At 37.7% G+C, this 19,623-nt stretch overlaps 1 protein-coding gene across 1 annotated transcript in view; it reads right to left on the reverse strand.

Annotated features, from left to right (window-relative positions):
* The window catches only part of ctnna2 (catenin (cadherin-associated protein), alpha 2), a 379,156-nt gene that overhangs the window by 82,535 nt on the left and 276,998 nt on the right, over positions 1–19,623 (reverse strand). Inside the window, exon 8 of the mRNA XM_030740562.1 lies at positions 19,145–19,225. Within this exon, the coding sequence (XP_030596422.1) occupies positions 19,145–19,225 (81 nt within the window). The remainder of the gene's footprint in view (positions 1–19,144; positions 19,226–19,623) is intronic.

Below are 19,623 nucleotides of genomic sequence, written 5' to 3' on the forward strand. Positions count from 1 at the left end.
ACGCAGTGTCACAATGGCTCAAGCTATGAAACTGAGATGCTTTTGTTTTACATATTAATATTTGCGACTCCCTGAGAAGTGATACGAGCATTATATTCTGAGTTCCATTCATAGGTATGCATTTATTTATTTTCAGAATGCTACTGACTGGCTGGGTGTAGGAATTTAGTCTGAAAAGAAAAATTCAGCAAAGTTGTGAAGCTGCTGTCATGTCAGAGACACAAATACGCAAAAAGGACAATTATATGAACAAGTTGGCACTAATTTTTATATGTTTTGGGCTAATTTGTAATGGTTAAAGAATTGTAAGTCCATTTTCTGTAGAACTACCTAACTTAAATGCTCAACTCAAGATAGAACATCCCTGGTAGAAAATATTTTTCAATTACTATTTTATTATGTGGCAATACTGTGCAGCTCAGGAACAGTTACTTTAATTATTGTTAGTGTTAAGTGTTAAGCAGTTATGTTATACTTACAATTTCCAGGGAAAACACTTTGTAGGCTACTTTTGTGGTTACATTTTATTTATGCTTTGTCTTTACGATTGCACTATAATGCTGCTCTTGCTGCTGGCACCTTGTGGCCAGAGATACACACTTTGAATTAGGAAATGCGTCATCAATGATAGCAGCTCATGAATAATGTCCCTCATTTAGTTTGAAAATCCTAAATGCTGCTGCACTCACCAATAAAAAATGTTCAGTATTTTTTTTCTATATTGTCAGAAATGTCATTATTGCATATTTCCTTAAAATGTTGTGATGTAATTTTAAGACTATTTGGCCCACCTCTAACACACAGAAACAGAGCTGAACAGCCATATAAGGTGCTAGCTTATCCAACTTACAGTTAAGTCCTAATGGTGGTATGAGATTTTAACACCGACCATGACCTGTACTGTGCAAAACTTTTAAGCTACAGTACCCTCATCTCTTTTTACATTTTGCAAGGAAAATAGGTGGAGCAATTTACTGAAATGTGTGCAAACATAAATGGAAATAAGGCAGAAACAGAGTTTTTGCAATTCCAATGACCTTGAAAGTCTGAGAGAAAAGTGCTCAATTGGAAGTTGTTAAGATAAAATGGGGCCTGATTTTTTGAATATGTGCATTAATTATTAAATGATATATCCTGGTCAAAAATGACTCCAAGATTCCTCACAGTGTTACTGGAGGCCAAGGTAATGCCATCCAAAGTAAGTACTGTATCTAGTTAGACACCACATTTCTAAGATTTGTAGGGCCGAGTACAATAACTTCAGTTTTATCTGAATTTATAAGCAGGAAATTAGAGGTCACTGAGGCCTTTATGTCTTAAAGACATTCCTGCAGTTTCACTAATTGGTGTGCGTCATCTGGCTTCATGGATAGATAAAGCTGGGTATCATCTGCATAACAATGAAAATGTATGCTACGCCTTCTAATAATACTGCCAAAAAAATACAGTATATACGACAAAACAAAATTTGTACCGTTCCAACAAGCTTGAAAGACAACATTTGGTATGACCACCTTTATTCTGCAACACAGCCTGAACTCTCTTAGGCAGCTTTCCTGTAATTTCTTTAAGTAGTCTTCAGGAATAGTTCTCCAGGCTTCTTGAAGGACATTAAAAGCTCTTATTTGGATGCTGGCTGCCTTTTCTTCTGTTCTCTGTCAAGATGATCCCCCGCTGCTTCAATAATGTTGAGGTCTGGGCTCTGAGGAGGCCAATCCATGACTGATGGTATTCCACTGTGTATTTATTTTATTTTTTTAGCTTTTTCTACAGTAGGTATGCTTTTACTGCATTGGCAGCATGTTTGGGATCATTGTCATGCCAAAAAAAATTAACCCTTTGCCAGTTTCTAGATGGTATTGAATAGTGGATAAAAATCTGATGGTACTTTTCTGTGTTCATAATTCCATCAATTTTGACAAAATCCCCAACATGGTTTGGAGCTGCATTTCAGCTCCGAACCATGACAAATCCTCCACCGTGCTTTACAGATGGCAGATCTTGACACTCACTGTTGTACTGCTCACTTGACCTCTTCCATACATACTGATGACAATTTGAACCCAAGATTTCACATTTAGATTCATCACCCCATAAGACCCATTGCCACTGATTTTTGTAGATCAGTGGCTAGTTTTTGTAGGCCTGCCACTTCTTCTTTTGTCCTTCACTTGTCCAGTTTCCTCACATTTTTTAAGCACACCCTTTGCACACCATGCTGAGATAGGCCAAGCTTTCTCCTAATATCTCTTTGGTAATCACTTTTTTGGTGCAAAAGTACTATTTTACGCCTGTCAAATTGTGTTATCCTTGGACTTTTTTTTAGATTCGTTTAAAGGACAGGGAACAAACTACTTTTGCAACAGGCTGTTAGTGACAAAGTGCCTAAACATACCATTTGTTTTTTTGCTAAGTTGTCTATTATGTGTAGACACAACACTGGTTCATCCTTTGAGTTAGGTACCTTTTCATGCTTGAATGATTCATAGGTCAGTGTTCAGTGGCATAACAAACAAAAAAAACCCCCAAAAAACAAAACATTCCTCTGAAAATGGTACTGAACTGACTGAAAATGAGTGTAAACAGAGGACAGATGACAAGAGAGAAATAACCTCACTGCACAGCTTTAGGATGCATTAGGAAATCAATGATGATTTAAGCTTTACCGCCACAGTATCTGACCTCAGAGATACTTCTGATATTGAATAGGAGAACATTTTTGCAGTCAGGTACCAAAATCTTGAAATGAACCTCCCAGGAAAATGCCATGTTAACAATTGAGATTATATGTTTATTCTAACAAGCCTTTGTGTTCTTTTAGGTCAGCAGTGGTTTTCTTCTTGGAACTCTCCCATGGATGCCATTTTTGCCCAGTCTCTCTCTCTCTTTTTTTTTTTTGTTGCATCATGAATGACCTTAAGTGAGGCAGGTAAGGCCATTCTTTAGAAGTTCTGATTTCTTTTTTGGTCTCCTGGATGGGTCATTGATGTGCTCGTGAAATAATTTCAGTTGACCAGCCACTCCTGTGAAAGTTCACCACTCTTCAACAGGTCTACCAGTAATCAGGTCTGAGTGTGAATAGTGAAATGAAACTTAGCTTTCCAAAAAAATTTGGTTAATCACGGCTAATTTGTCATTTAACAAAGAGGGGGGGGCAATTACTTTTCACACAGGGCCAGGTTCGGATAACTTTTTCCCCTTAATAAATGAAATCATCACTTAAAAACTGCATTCTATATTTGCTCAGGTTTTCTTTGTCTAATATTAAAATTTGTATTGTAAAATTTGGGATTAAAGGGCTGTTTGTATATGTGTAACTGCAGTCAGAAAGGCAGCAGGACAGTTTTGGTGTAAAAAACGAAAGGAGGCCAAAGTCACAAAAGTAAACTAACACACTTAAGTAACATAAGCTCAATATCAAAGATTCAGTGTTTCCTAGAGGCACTGTTACAGAATGATCAATGGTATTCAGTTCATCTGCAAGTGGTTCTCAACATTTTGATAATTTGAGAAATTATGTTGTCTCCTTGTCTTATCCCTACAAAATGCCACTTCTTCAGCATAACAATTTAATCTTTTAATCCAAACACAAGAAACAGCTAAATCCCACCTGATAGTTAAGTAGCTAAAAAAATAAAGCTCTATGAAATATCTAAAACGATGCATATGTTTAACAAAACTCAACATAGCTTTGTTTACTGATAACTAGATGATCTTCAAAAATAAGATGACCAATGATTTGTTGCTGATACTTTGTTATGGGGAATTCTTTTGGGATCACAAAAACATTCACTATCATCAGTGTGATGGAGGAAAACAAAGGATTGCACACACAGCAGGAGAGACACTAGAAACATGACTTGTTTACATTTCAAGAGTCTGAACGAAAGCAAAAAACTATGGAAACTGGCTCTGGATGAGAACACTGGTGGATTTTTGACTGTTTACTGTTGCATTTTGGTTTCTGTTGCATTTTGTGATTCGGAACACATAGCTGTGGGTACCTTGGGGTCAGCATAGGAAAGTTTCTTATTAAAATGTCAAGAGCAATCACAGCTTAAACGGCTAGAGTAATGGCTGAGGGAAAACAGCCTGAGCAAATCAAAAATTAAGTAATAGCTCTCATATATGATATCTATCAGTGAGCATTCGAAGATGATGAGTGAGAGGAACGTGCAGACATGAAATGGAGAGAGAGTGACTGAGAGTGGCATCAAAAGCCTGTGGACAAGCACATAAGATACCTAATACCAGAGCTTTAATATATCTTGCAGAATAAAACACTAGCCAAGGGAATCCAGTTTCAAAAATAAGGAAAATGTGCATAAACACAGATTTTACATTTTAGTGCTTCCCAAATTTCCCAAAGAACATACAAGTCCACTATATGCTCAGCATTTACTCTTGAGACAGTGACTGTTGACTGCCAGAATAAAAAGCATGTTTTTTAATAACTTTGGGAGTCTGAAAATTCCTTAAACATTACTGATTGATATGAGGCACTTTTTAGTAAACAGCTACTAGAACTAACAGGAAGAACACTGGCATTCATTTGGAGTGAAGTCTCTGGTTAATTGGCAGTACAGCCTCATTTCATGCTTTAAACTTTGTCTCTAATAACTATTAAGACATATTTCTGGGTGTCCAATAATTACCAGCTATTTGTTTGCCTTTCTACTAGATGATGCTGGAAAATGTGTACTGATTCTATGTTCAAAACAGCTACATTTTACATCTGAAATTTTTGCTACCATATATAAGAGATGGACTTAGATACTTATGGGTCAATGAAATCTTGATGTTAAGCATGGATCATCACCATAATGGTGTTTTGAAGAGCAAGGGGAGGATCTGATCAAGAAACCGAGGGGCACTGCACACTCATATACTAGGCAAGCTCACTCAAAAGTAATATACAGTGCTTTTTCTTCTTTTTTGATTCTAATGGAGACCATAATTTACAAAGTGAACATCATTTTGTATTCAATATGCCTTGAGCTACCGTTTATGACCATAAACTCATTAGAAAACTGCTTTTTGAGGTCATGGATCAAGGAGCATGCAAGCCGTTGTCCCACAGACATCTATACAAACAAACTTCTTTTCAGCAACCATAAATAAATATGTTTTCTGACTGATTTGTATTTAACTTGCAGACTTGCAGCTAGGGCTCACTTACTTCAGTTCCTTGAGGTTTGCAGGCAGTGGTTTATACACAGCTCTCTTAAGGTCCCGCCATAGCATTTCATTCGGATTGACATCTGGACTTTGACTGAGTCTTTGCAACACCTTGATTCTTTTCTTTATCAGCCATTCTGTTGTACATTTGCCACTGTGTTTGGGATCATTAACCTGTTTATGACCTAGTTGTGGATAACCTTTAGTGTTCGGACCAATGACCTCACATTTGACTCTAGAATATTTGGGATATACAGAGGAGAACATGGTCAACAAGCCCAAAGCATCACCCCTCCACCACCATGAGCTTTTCACCCAACATGGCCAAACATCTTTGGCCATGTTATATACATCTCTCTCTGTATATATATTATTTTCTCTGTGACTATTCCTGCTTTTATTTACAACATTCTCATTTAAATGTCTACTATGAGACCAGACGTATTGCTCAGACTACAGCATGAAGAGAGTTCAGCCCAGGGACAGGATAGAAATTGATTAGATTCAACAGATTTGTTCCAATGTCATTGCCATCATGGGTACATGTGGCAAGATGTTTGTTACATTAGTAGATGTATAGTGTCAACACGCAGTTCATTGAGCAGTAATGATTGCACTATTGTGTTTGCAGTTGCTGGGGGCGAGGCAGAGTGTACTAGGTGAAGATGAAATAGACTTGTGGAGATGCATCATGATTAATGTTCAGTGAGGAGGATGACACATTTGTGGTGTCCAGCTGGAGTCAGTTTAGTGGGTTTTTTTTTTCTTATGAGTAATACTTAAAGTTTCTGGTTATGCCAGTAATTGTCTGCATTTGTTTTTGCTGATTTCAAATGTGTGTGAATAAAGCTGCTATGATCAATCAAATGTTTATTTTTTCTTACCAGTAAATTAATATTCATGTCACTGACTGTAGTGTAGCACATAAGATAATGCCAAAACAAATATAAGAGGTATGATTACAAATGTTCTGGGAACAGATCCATAAAAATAAAAAAAATTTTCAAGGCATGTCCAGACAGCTTCCAGTGTGGCTGTTATTTTTAGATTGATGACCACTCTCCACTGTGCGTTCTGTGATTGAAACAACCCTAATTTTGTGACAAGGATCATGGCTGGTGCTGAAAACTCAGTCTCCAGCTATGACCAAACAGATGTCAGCAATTTAAAGGCACAGTGAGTAGAATCTCCCTACTAGATGTCAGATTACAGTCAACTGAATTCTGTTTCCTTCCAAGTCAAGTGCGTAATCCTACAGTGGCCACTGTTTACCTCAGCTGGTATCCACGTCTATTTAAAAGAGTCTGATATGAGTTTTGAGTCAGTGAAGCTCACTTTTGTCCGATAACAGCAATACTGAAGTGAGTTGTTGAGGATATTCCGGACTTTTCTGTTGGTAAGCACTGCTGCTTTTGCTGCTGTTAGCCTTTGTTAGCTGCTGTTAGCCAGCGTTAGTGAAACTTTTTTTGAAGTAGATCTAACATTGTTGGACTCTGACACTTAGTGAATGAACTCTCATATGATATGAGGATATAATCAAACTGTTTATCAGAGTAAAAGTGGCATAATGCCAGCTTATACCCAGCTGCTGTTGTTGTTTAACTGGCTAATCAGCTGTCCGGAGATGGGAGTGTCGCATGTCTAATCTACCGATAATAAGTAACTGTGACAGTATCGGGAATAAATAATCATGTTTATGCATGTTTTGCCTGACTTCAGTTCAAAAGATGAGGCTTGAAGTGAGGAGGAACGTTTATGAGAACGCATCCATTTCTTGGAAGACATAATTACACACTGATCAGTGTATATGTATGAGTACAATATTCTTTTCTTCTATTAAACCAACTGTTCCTTTAACAGTCCATAGCTTCTAAACCCCAAGGGCAGAGTGTCAGGTCAGGAGCAAATCCAGGAGCTTGCTTGTCTCCTTTATTCAATATTTATTGGGTTGTGCACAGTTAAGGCGTCCCCCAGGATTTGACTGCCAAAGCGAGTTCACTTGTAATGTCCTGAGGAGTCTGAAACTCAGGAAAAATGATCTGAACAATGGTGCATCACAGTATTCCATATTTTCCAGCCCAGAATACACTAAAGACCATTTTTTAAACCATACAAACACAAACTTCACTCACCACCTTGACCACTGACCAGATTTGGGTTCCTGCAACTTCATCAACTTCCCAAAAAGAAAATCAAGTGGAGAGATTGCTATTTTGACACATTAAATTATCCAGCGTTCACTGCAAAGACACAAGTGCCAGGGGACATAACGCAAGTGCAACTTCCACTGAAAGATTTAAAAATAGCAGCACTACCAAGACAACAGTCGAGATGATGAACTTCACGGTGAACACAGCCAAATTTAAATCAGTTATGGTGATTCTTATGGACCTCAAAACTTTCTGATCACACTTCATATACAACATGTTGGATCTTACATACTATTTTTGTACAAGTGGTTAAAATATTCAAGTTTAAGCTTAGACTTGAGTTCTGTTAGTATCATTTAATACATAAGTTGGTGCCATTTGTAAAATTAGTGATTTGAACCTAGTATGGGGGGAAATAAATGTGAAAGATGCTGTTCAAGATGAGGAAAGAAACAGAATTGTCTTTAAAGTTCCTTGAGGCCACGTCAAAGAGAGACTGACTCATTCTAGAGCTCCAGTCTGCACAGGGTCATAAAATCATGATGTTCTAATTTTTTTTTTTTTCTAACAGCTAAACAAAGACTGGTGCATGCATGGCTGTTCCCCTCATGTATGTCAGCAGTTGTCAGCAGCATAGCAAAAGACTATGAATGTGGAAAAAATCTTCCTATATTTGTATTTCCAAACAGTTATATTTTCACAAACCGATTTCAACGAGTTGAGGAATACTTCTAAAACGCATTTTCAGCCTGCAGCTGAAATCTATAAAGCCCATTTTAAGCACAACACATTTATCTCTTCCTATCCACAAACACACTATAAGTACACTATGATCCTTTATTCCAGTTTTACTCATTTTGCCTACTTTGCTTCCAAAACAGATGACATTCACACAGTACGTTGCTGTGTCTCAAATTCCTAGTTACAATTGCAAGTTTGAGTGCATAAGTAAGTTCACACGGACAATTATGACAATATGCAGTGCATTATGAGTATCCAGATGGTGTGCTCACAGTGGTCAAGAAGTTGAGTGTGAGCTGGTTTTAAGACTAGAGGCAGGAAAAAGTGTCAGAGACTAAGAATAGAACAATATATGTGTGAACAAAAAAAGATACCACAGCAGGAGAAGTAGAAGGTTATGGGGAGTGACTGGGTGCAGTATCTTAACCAAGCAGAGCAGGAAGGGAGACGGGGTGGTAGTACTGAGTATATCTGGAAGGGATGGAGGACCACCCAGGTTTCAAACTTATGAATGGCTGACAAAGATGCATCTGATATGTTAAAAAAAATGAGAGAAAACAATGCAACATACAAATGTAAGTTATACAAATCGCTACAATAGTGTCAGATATTATAGCTAACCATAAGTATATTTTGTGGCTGTGAAACTTCACGTAAGCGAACAAACTAAGCTTGGACATCCCTGCTGATAATGTCTGTTCTTGTAAACAGTAACGTGAGTAGAGGATGAATTGGTCTCCAAAAGGCATGAAGTTAACAAGAGCACCGCTTAGTGGGGCAAAGTACGCCTGTTGTGCTGTTTTAACTTTGTTCGTTGTCATCCAGTTATTGAGTGGACACTTTTTTTGTTTGTTTCTTTGTTTTTAAGTAACAGTGACCCCGATCTTCACCCCAGTGACCCCATATACAATCTCAACCTTACCTTGGTCACAAGCTATCTCCCCATGACGTTTGGTAAGTGTGGGTTGAACACTTCTCGTGTTATCACATAATAGTACAGCGATCACATAATATGTCCCATCTTTTGACAGGTGTATAAAAGGGATACCCTGTTTTCAACATATAAAATAAAATTTTTGCTTTGTACAGTTTTAAAACAAATGAAAGGAAAGGAGTCCCATTCAAAAGTCTGGGCCCCGCAAGAGATCTTGAGCTCTGAGGTTTTACTTTTACTAGGGCCTCAGACCTTAATTTGTTCACAATCATCATTTGAAAACACCAAGTGATGCAAATTTCAAAGCTTTATAAATACTCAGATTCCTCAAACCTTAAGCAATCAGCATCAATGGGCTTCTCTAAGCAGCTGCATAGCACTCTGAAAATTTTAATAATTGATACCCACAAAACAGGAGAAGGCTATAAGAAGACAGCTTTATGCCTTTTGGAAATCAGGTCATCTTTTACTCACTTATTTATTGATAGCAACCAAAACTTTAACCAGGGGTGCTCAAACTCTTGCATGCCATCATGTAGACAGTGTACTACAAGGAAGTCTACTAACAGAAGTATCCAAAATGAGACATGGTGCTTGTCTTGCTCTAAGCATTTGTGCTCTGTGTGATGTCAGGCTTGCTTGTGCTCTCTCATTTCCACAGCATGTTACAGTGCCACATCTCTGACTGGCATCTTTTTATTCTTCTAAGCCCAGCCTTACTGCTAGTGGTGTCGCTGGTTACTCGATAGGGAGGGAGGGTGAGTGGGTGAATGCTGATCTGTGCTGCAACCCCAAATACATAGTTTTTGCTACATTTACAGCTTTATAAACCCTTATTAAACTTTTTTATTTGTTTTTAATTTATATCTCAAAGCTTAGCTACTGTATGTCTCTCCCAAAATTCTGCAAAATATGCAGTAACTAACTAACTTAGTTCACTACCTTGATTAGTGGCCATAGCATTTCAATCAATAATGTCATATTTTGAAAAAGTACATAATTAGTAAGTGTAATATGAGAGTGGTGCCACATTTGGAGGTAAACCAGAAAAAAAATGCAGGCTGCAGAATGACTACAAAGCCTAACATTATGATGGTTTGTTATGAACAGGGCCTTCTTTAACCATCTTTCACTGGGGCCCGATCATGACTTGTTAGCATAGTAATTACTATAAACCACCTTACAGGGTTCTAAAAGAAAATAAGATGTAGCAGAGGTAAGGATTCAAATGGATCAGACTGGAAGTTATATTGTGCCTTTCTAGTCTTACTGACTGTGCAAAGCACTCAACACAAGTGACATTTACACAGCATTTTATTTATGTACTTCAGCACTGTATTCACCTTTCATTCACACATATGCCCAATTTAAAATCTTCAGTTAGCCTAGCATTTAGAAAAAGGTTCATTTTCCAACTCAGGAATTTTTTTCAGGATGCTAAAAGGTTCCTTCAAACCACTGTTTCAGTGTGTTTCCAACACATACAGGCTATGTCTTGTCTGTCTCTGATTCTCTTTTCTGCTTTCTGTCTCTCAGCTGTATCCATCTCTTTCTGTTCTGTACCTGCAGGTCTGTGTACACACACACACACACACACACACACACACACACACACACACACACACACACACACACACACACACACAAAGCAGCCACAGTGGATAGAATGAAGACTAGTCTTCAGCTGCAAAAACCCAGCAATGCGGCACCTTCCTGCAGGGTTGTGCAAATGTGTAGACACATATTTTTAGTGCTATAGAATATAACTGCCATTAAACAATCAGAAACTTGTGTCTTATTTCTCCCATTCACTGCTTTGTTTTCATTTACGTCACTCCTTTTCTTCATTCACTTTTTTACTGCTTCTGCTCACACTCTCTGTCTCTCTCACTGTCTCTCATGTTCTCTGATGTGAAATCTCTCTGGACTTCATCAGTGGTGTTATAAGAGGGGAAAAAACCCACAATGCCTCAATGTATTTCTGACCTATACTTTTTGATTTTATTTTTTCCATTCATTCTTCAGTTTTCTGTCTTGTGCCTCTACTCAGTTGCAGGGGTTTTAAACATGCCACTTGTGTCTGTCTTCAAGTCTAACCAATCAGCCTCTAGCCCCACCGAAGAGTTTTTCAGGTTAGGCATTTCTTTTTGGTCTGAAAACAGCCCTGAAAGTCCTACAGGGGTTTTCTGTGGAAAGAAACACACATAGATGTGTGGGCCACCCAAGAAGAACGTGATTGTTCTTGTAACGGAAAAATTCTAATTTATGTGCTTGGAAATTTTTTTTAATCTAAGTGTACTTAGTGCAAGTTGTAGTACAGACTATGGGCTTGCATTTAGGATTATGCTGATGTATAAAAATATAATGATGTATAACCAGTCACCAGCCACCAAATTAAGTGTACCTGTATATCTTTTCTTTAACACAAGAATCAAATCATTCAATCACATGGCAGCAACTCCATGCATTTAGGCATGTAGACATGATCGAGATAACCTGCTGAAGCAGAATGGAGAAGGAAGGTGATTTAAGTGACCTTAAATGTGGTATGCTTGATGGTGCCAGATGGGCTGCTCTAAGCATTTCAGAAACTGCTGATCTACTGGGATTTTCCCACACAAACATCTCTAGGGTTTACAGGGAATGGTCCAAAAAACAGAAAATATCCTCTGAGCAGCAGTTCTCTGAGTGAAAATGCTTTGTTGATGCCAGAGGTCAGAGAAGAATGATCTGCCGACTTCAATAAGAACAACAACAGGCAACAAGGCAACAGTAACTCAAATAACTACTCATTATAATCAAGGCATGCAGGAGAGCATCTGTGAATGTGCAACATGATGCACCCTGCAGCAGATGAGCTATAGTAGCTAGGTGCCACTCCTGTAAGCTACAGTAAGAACAGGAAACTGAGGCTAGAATTCACACAGGTGTACCAAATTTGAAGAATAGAAGATAGAATAGAAGATTGGAAAAATGTTGCCTGGTCTGATGAGTCTTGATTTTTGCTGTGACATTCAGCTGGTAGGGTCAGAATTTGGCATAAACAACATGAAAGCATGGATCCATCCTGCCTTATATCAGTGGTTCAGGCTGCTGCTGGTGTAATGGTGTCAAAGATATTAAAGTATGGTGCACTTTGGCCCCCTTAGTATCAACTGAGCATTATTTACATGCCACAGATTACCTGAGTACTGCTGCTGACCATGTCCACCCTTGATGCTTGCTTCCAGCATGATAACACACCATGTCACAAAGCTCAGACTATATCCAGCTGGTTTCCTTGACCATGACAATGAGTTCACTCGACTCAAATGGCCTCCAGAGTAACCAGATCTCCAATAGTGCACCTTTGAATCTATGCCACCAAGAACTGGGGTAATTGCAAAGGTGCTAGCACACATTGGTACCAGCAAGGTGACCATTACTGTGCAAAAATATTTGCCCTCTTCCCAATTTCTTACTCTTTTGTATGTTTCATCAAACTAATTTTAATATTAGACAAAGATAAGCTGAGTTAATATAAAATACAGTATTTAAATGATTATTTCATTTATTAAAGGAAAAAAAATGCTCTCTAAGCCTACCTGGCCCTATGTGGAAAAGTAAAGACCAAATTGACCAAAAAGTGCACATAGGCTTATCTCACATTTGCCAAAAAAACATCTTGATGATCCCCAAGACTTCTGGGAAAATACTCTGTGGACTGAGAGACAAAAGTTTTTTTTGTTCTTTTTGAAAGGTTTGAATCCCCTTACATCTGGCATAAAACAAACCCAGCATTTTAGAAAAAGATCATCAGACCAACAGTCAAGTGGTGGTAGTATGACGGTCTGGGGCTGCTTTGCTGCTTCAGGACCTGGATGACTTGCTGTAACTGATGGAACCATAAATTCTGCTCTCTACCACAAAATCCTAAAGGAGAATGTCTGGCCATCAGTTTGTGCCCTGAAGCTCAAGCACACTTGGGTCATGCCGCAGGAAAATGAGCCAAAACACCAGCAACTCTACCTCTGAATGGCTCAAAAAATGCCAAAACCACCACCACCAACAACAACAACAAAAAAACACCTAAAAAGGTTTTGGAGTGGCCAAAAGTTCAGACTCAAATCAGATCGAGACACTTTGGCAAGACCTTAAACAGGCTATTCATGCTCAAAAACCCTCCAGTATGGCCAAAATAAAGCTGGAGGATGTGGCTAGGCAGAGGGAGGTCTGGGTTTCTCTGCTTAGGCTGCTGCCCCTGTGATAAGGGAAAATGGAAGAAAATGGAAGAAGATGGATGGATGGATGAATGGATGGATGGATGGATGAATGGATAGATTTATCTGAAACATATAAGTGTGACAAATATGCAAAAACATAAGAACTCAGAAAGAGGGCAAATATTTTTTTCATGGCACTGTATATACAACTGTTTATGAATATATGTCTGAGAAATGTCTTTTTGCAGCCCCTGAGATAACCAGCAATTTTTTTCTATGAAAGCAAATGAAACTTTAATACTTCGCCTCAGAACATTTAGTAAAAAAAAAAAAAAAAAAGGTTCAGAGGGATTAAAAAATAATTTGGAAATTGTTCGTCTAAACAAAGAGTTACAGCTGACAGGATTCGTGACAGCTGTTTCTCCTTAACATGAAAACCCTCAACAATTAAAAACAGCTGCACCAATCAACAATCTAATGGCAAAAATGGAAATGATTTTAACAATCCAAAGCAGAGAGTGAAGAAAAGAATAAAAAAAAGTGAGAAAGAAAAAATATATGAGGCAGAATATGTGAGGCAGTTGTGCTATAGGGAATCCTAGAATCAGCCATCAGTCAAAAAATGGCCCAGAGAGATGCCTTGACAGATGCATCCATTGCAGACAAGATGACAGGAGGTACAACACATGGCTCATTTCCAACAGCTTTTTTGGTTTGGCTATCAAGTGAATGCTAATTAAAAGAGACAACAACCCTGAGAATTATGCTATAGTTTAAAGGTTTAAGCAATATTTTTATTGAATTTTTTCCCACATACTTTTCTTCATGCCTGCCTTATATAAAGTCCACTTACTTTCTTATCTCAAGCAAAAAAATGCCTTCTTCATTGTTTCGCTTGCTTCGCTGATTACAGGTATGGGAAAAACAATGTCTCTATCAACTCTCTCAGTGTGAAACACACAGAAAGGGAAAAGGGGAGGGGAGTTACCCATAACTATATGATGGCAACTGATGTGCTTGAACTAAGTTTGTGTTTGTGGAAATGCGTTTTACATTTGTTGAGTAAGTGCACATTTTGCACCTATTCTGAAGTGAATAAACCAATCCATGCTTTTGTCTGTTGGAGAGGCCAAATGACTACTTTCTCCCAGGGTCCTCAGCTTGCTTCTCGTGCAGCTATCCCAACCTTAGACTTTTAAAGATAGTCACACAATCACAGAAGCGATAAGATTGATATATTCAATTGCAATAAGAAACCGTTTACTTGTGCATTGAAGCAAACAGGTCCTTAATTTAAATGCAATAACTTACTGTTTAGTGCATTCATGCAGAACACAAATGCAGGATGACTTGCTAAACGCAAACCTGGGGGCATGATAGAAGCCCCAAAGATTTAAGAGCAAATGTCATTAGGTTTTGGGTTTTTCTGCAAAATAAATATATATATTTAATATATTATAATTTTCTCATATTTAACCAAATATGTCTTAAAGTGACAGAGCCTTAAAGTGACATTGTTTACCTCTACTTCAGAATAGTTGTGGCACAAACCAAATAATTTAAATGTTTTAGTCATGAAAAGAGGCAAGAGAATGCTTTCAAATGTACATTAAATATTATAAAGAAATTATGGTTTGTTTATGAAAAAGCTGAACTTTAGAAATGACCGCTCTCCTAAACAAATGCCACTTTGGATTGCTAATTTTCAAGCTTGAGTTGATGGGCTAATTATTGTGCTTCAGAATACTCGGATCACTCATTAGCTTGCCTTGACATTTTAGTTTTCTAATCTGTTAAGAAGCCTCAAGGTCAAAGCTCAGTTAGTTTCATGTTAAATTTTAATTGCATTTAAATGTTCTAATGAGGTTACATTTACTCTCTCTTTTGCACGAGTATCATAAGTGAGTAGCAAGGTAATTTGTTTCATACTTATTAAAAAAAAAATACTATAAAAATACAAACAAGACATAGCAGCAGTGGTTTCTTAATTATACCAAGTGGACTTTGACTAAAATGGTGAATAAGTACTAAGTCTTTTTCTATGAGAACATAAGGATTTTCTCTGTACTGGAGCAAAGTGAAAACTGATGCACAAATAAGATTAGTTTAATGCTATGTGTGAATGTGGAGTGGGGTGAGAGATTTTATAAGGAGCTTTCTTAACATATTATATATTAATTCACCATGGCAACAATGTATTTATGAAACAAAAAAAGATAGCCTTAAATTACAGTCAGTGTTATTCTCAATAAACTGTCTTCATTGCAATTTTTAAGTAGGTCATCTGCTCTTTGGTAAGGTACTGACTTATTATAAAGGCCAAAGTTGTCTTTTAAACTGCAACTTGTTATCTGATGTAATCGTGTCAGCTAATAAAAATGCACACACAGGTCGTTTTCTTAGTCAGACTGCCTAGATGTTTGCCTTTTGTACGGGAGTTGGTGACAGCAAATTTAAATTTTGTATTCTGACTCTGCTCAGGGCCATAGCCAAGCCTTCAAAGAGCCTAAGGCATAAGCTTTTATATGGGTCTGTGGTGGAAAAGGAGGAATATATTTGCTATGCTGTAAATCTTAAAAAGAAACAACTGGAATAACCGTCTTGCATGTTTCTGCCAACCAGTAAAGTTGTAGCTTTCCATTCATGTCTGTCATGAATGGAAAGCTGCATAATACATATGTATTAAAGCCTTTGAGGGAATTTAATAGGTGGGCACCAAACATCAGTGTCACCAATTTAATATCCAACCAAATGTGAAATAGTCATGATTTACTCTTCCCTTCCTGACTTATGAAATTGCATAGTAAAAGCATGACCTTTGATTTTTTGGATATAAATGACTTCTGTAATTATCATATAAATTATGTAAACTTTTGTAATAAATGGCATATAATATTTCTTGAGGTCATATAAACAGCTGCACCATTATATGACATTATATGTCTTGACGTATAATGACAATAAATTATTCTTGATTCTTGATAGTGTTTTCAACCTTTGGCCACCAAAGTCTACTCAGTGTACTCTTGTATGGAAGCGTGAATTTGAACCACATTTGAAGAAATTCTTTTAATTTGTCAAGCAGTACTGTGTTTATGAGAACAGGATGGCGGGCACAATGGCCTTGACCTTTGACCACCAAAATTAAGTCAGTTCATCGCTGAGTACAAGTAAGTGTTTGTGACTTGATTAATATTCCCTAAAGAGTTCCACATTCCACAGAATCCAGCAGAGGGATAGACTAACAACTCCAGATACTCCTGACACACATACTAAGGCATAAAAATCCTGATTAAGGGGGCGATAATTTGACTGCACACTTCAGTGATGGTCTCTTATGAGAAGGTACAAAAAACTATTGTGAATAAAGAGCAACTGTGTAATCACTGCAAATGGAATAACAGGGAGTGGGGCAGCAATATTTGAGTCATGAAGGCTGGCTCTTATGTTTGTTGGTGCATTTCTAATTTTTATTCATTGGATGCAAAACATATTTAAAACAAAAAAAAATCATGTCATGTCATGTTGCTATTTAAATATTCTCTAAGCAATTGTTTGATGTTAAATAGCATGGGGTTAAAGTTGCACTATTTTCCTCTACCAGACTATGTAAGAGGAATGTAAGAGTTTACACTTTCCAAGAAAACAAAATCAGGGTGGGAAAGATATCAGCTGAATTATCCATGGCTAAGAAACAGCTTAAGACTGCTATGTGTACACAGTGGCATGAATAAGAAAACAATGTTGCGTGTCTCTGGTGATGTTGTCACACAGCATGTTTGGTCTTACCTGCTCCACTTTCAAAAATGCTGCCTGTCATCTGTGCTTGTTTGCTCTACTATTTGATCCCTCGTTTACACAATGGAAATGTTGGAAACTTGGATGCTCAAATGCACAACTGTGCTCCTCCCTTCAGGAAGGTCTTCTGTCTCGACACGGTGCCACTGACTTGCTAAACTCAACATGTGTTTTGTTGACATAATTACAGTATCACAGCACTATGCAATGCCTGCAAGTGTGCTGCAAGTTTGCCCTCCCATCTTAACTCAAAGCTCAAACACACGGCCCATTCTGTCAAGCCAACCCCTGAGTCAATAGAACATCCTGTCAGAGAGAATACCGCCTGCCAGCTTGTCAGACAGCCCCACCAAAAGCCCAATGGGAGGGAGCGTTATAGCCTCCCATCTGGAATGATCTTCTGGTCTTCAGAGGTCAGAAAAGACACAGCCATAGCGCCATTGTTGATTTCGCAAGGGTGCCACTTGTGAAGGTGGAAAATGATGGCATTGAACACAACTTTTTTTTTTTTTTCCCCTTTTTTTCTGGTGAATGAAAATGGTTCAAATGCATTCGTCTTCACACGAAAATGTGTAATAAGCCTTGAGATTTTGAGGTTTAATTGACTAGGACTAAAAGAGTAACTCAAAAGCATTCTGCAGTAATGGCATTACATCAACAGACAAATGCGTGCACTCATTAATTATTGTCTTTTTTAGTCATGTCTTAGCCCCCCCTGCAAGATGCAGCAGTGGAAAGCCAGATTAACCTTCTGTAGTGAAGCTAAGAAAGAAATCACCTTTGATTATGAGTTCTGACACTTTGTATCACAGTATGAATCATGTACTTATTCACCACCAGAAGCTAGCTTTAAAAATCTTATTGTTAAAATTTATTTTTAACTGTAGCTTTATGAAATAATACTATAATTTAATGCTATATATGTGGCATGATTATTCATTTCATTCATTAAAATTCTCAGTAATTTTAAGTTCATTACTTGAAGCTAGAGCCAAATAAAATGAAATCTTAACAACTTTGAAAGAAAAATGCTGGAAGGAAAGTGAATGATGCTGGCAGAGCTATTTTAGCAGTGCCACAGACTAAAGGTATCATTAGCTATCAAAGATAGTGGCACACAGGGTCAGCGGATGGCAGGTTTTGGTTGTTTTGAGTCTTAAAGCTAGTCTTGTCTGCTCTAAGGGCAGAGGAACACTGTTCTGTTGTTTCAGTATCCCTATTAGAAGTGACCTGTCTAAGGTCAGTTAAAGCACAGTCTCAAATGAATCCACACAAACCCTGATACTGCTTATCATGACTCAGGGAGGGAGGCTCCATCAATGACATTGGTACAGATACTATAATCATCACTTATTTTGTGACGTAGACAACACACTACTGTATTTATTGCTGTGTACATATAATGTAGATAGATAGATAGATAGATAGATAGATAGATAGATAGATAGATAGATAGATAGATAGATAGATAGATAGATAGATAGATAGATAGATAGATAGATAGATACTAATGGTTAATCCACCAGTATGTGCAAGCTCTTTAACTGAAACAATATTATGATGTTTTTAATGCTAAAATATAATTCTTATTGTTATGCATGAATTTTCAAATTTACTGCTTTACAAAAAGGCTAAGAACAAAATAGAAAAGCACATTATCATTTTTTTGATTAAGATGCCAAATTGTCGCTATTTTCTTGCAGCTACCAGATACGGAATTTGTAGCAAAATCCTCTTTGCCATTGACCTTAATTGTTTCACAAAACCAATTAAAAATACTCTTCTTCTGTACCATACTTATATGTTTAATCACATCATACTCTTTAATGGCTCAATTCCATATTTAGTATATGCCTGCTGTAAATAATCACTAGCGCATATGAATTCGACTGCATTTAACAGTCCACAATAAATACTCTATGTACTCTTGCTTTTGCCAAAAATGTACCTTAAAAAAATACCATACATAATTACATATGAGTTGTTTTTAAAGATTTAGGTCGTCTGAAATTGCACTAAGATGGACTGCAATATTGATGGTTTTGTTCTTTTATGTAATAACAACATTTGGTGAAAAGTTGCTGTTAAATGCAGATGACACCACTGGCAGTGGTTCTGAGACGTTGTGGGCAAGGACTCACCTGCCTGCGCAAATCCCTGGTCTTTTTGGTCATTTTGTCAATGGCTGAGTTCAGCGGGTCACCTTTCTCTTTTCTGCCAGTCTGTGCAAAGAAACAAAAGAAACAAAAACACATTAGTGGAGCTCCAGAACAATGCACAATATTACAAATCTCACAGTGTGGGTTCTTTCGGGGTTTTGAGGGTTCCTCTCTCTCACTGGGCATATTTAGTGTAGACTGTTAATACTGAAAAAACATGTCATCCTAAAAGCAGGTGCCTACTGTATGTGGTCCTTAATCAGACAGGAGTCAGTGAAAACAGATCTGAAAGTGTTTGTAATGTCACCAGCAACTAGCCTTTCTGGCATGTATTACATTAGTTGCTGCCAGTGCCCCTGTGCGCTGCACTTCCTGTCAGTGCCAACTCCTACTGGTGGCTTTAGGAGGGTGTAGACTTCACCTGATACACGCAGAGTTACAAGCTGCTTCATTTCACCTGA

This window comes from Archocentrus centrarchus, chromosome 1 (assembly GCF_007364275.1).
Source record: "Archocentrus centrarchus isolate MPI-CPG fArcCen1 chromosome 1, fArcCen1, whole genome shotgun sequence".
Lineage (NCBI taxonomy): Eukaryota > Metazoa > Chordata > Actinopteri > Cichliformes > Cichlidae > Archocentrus > Archocentrus centrarchus.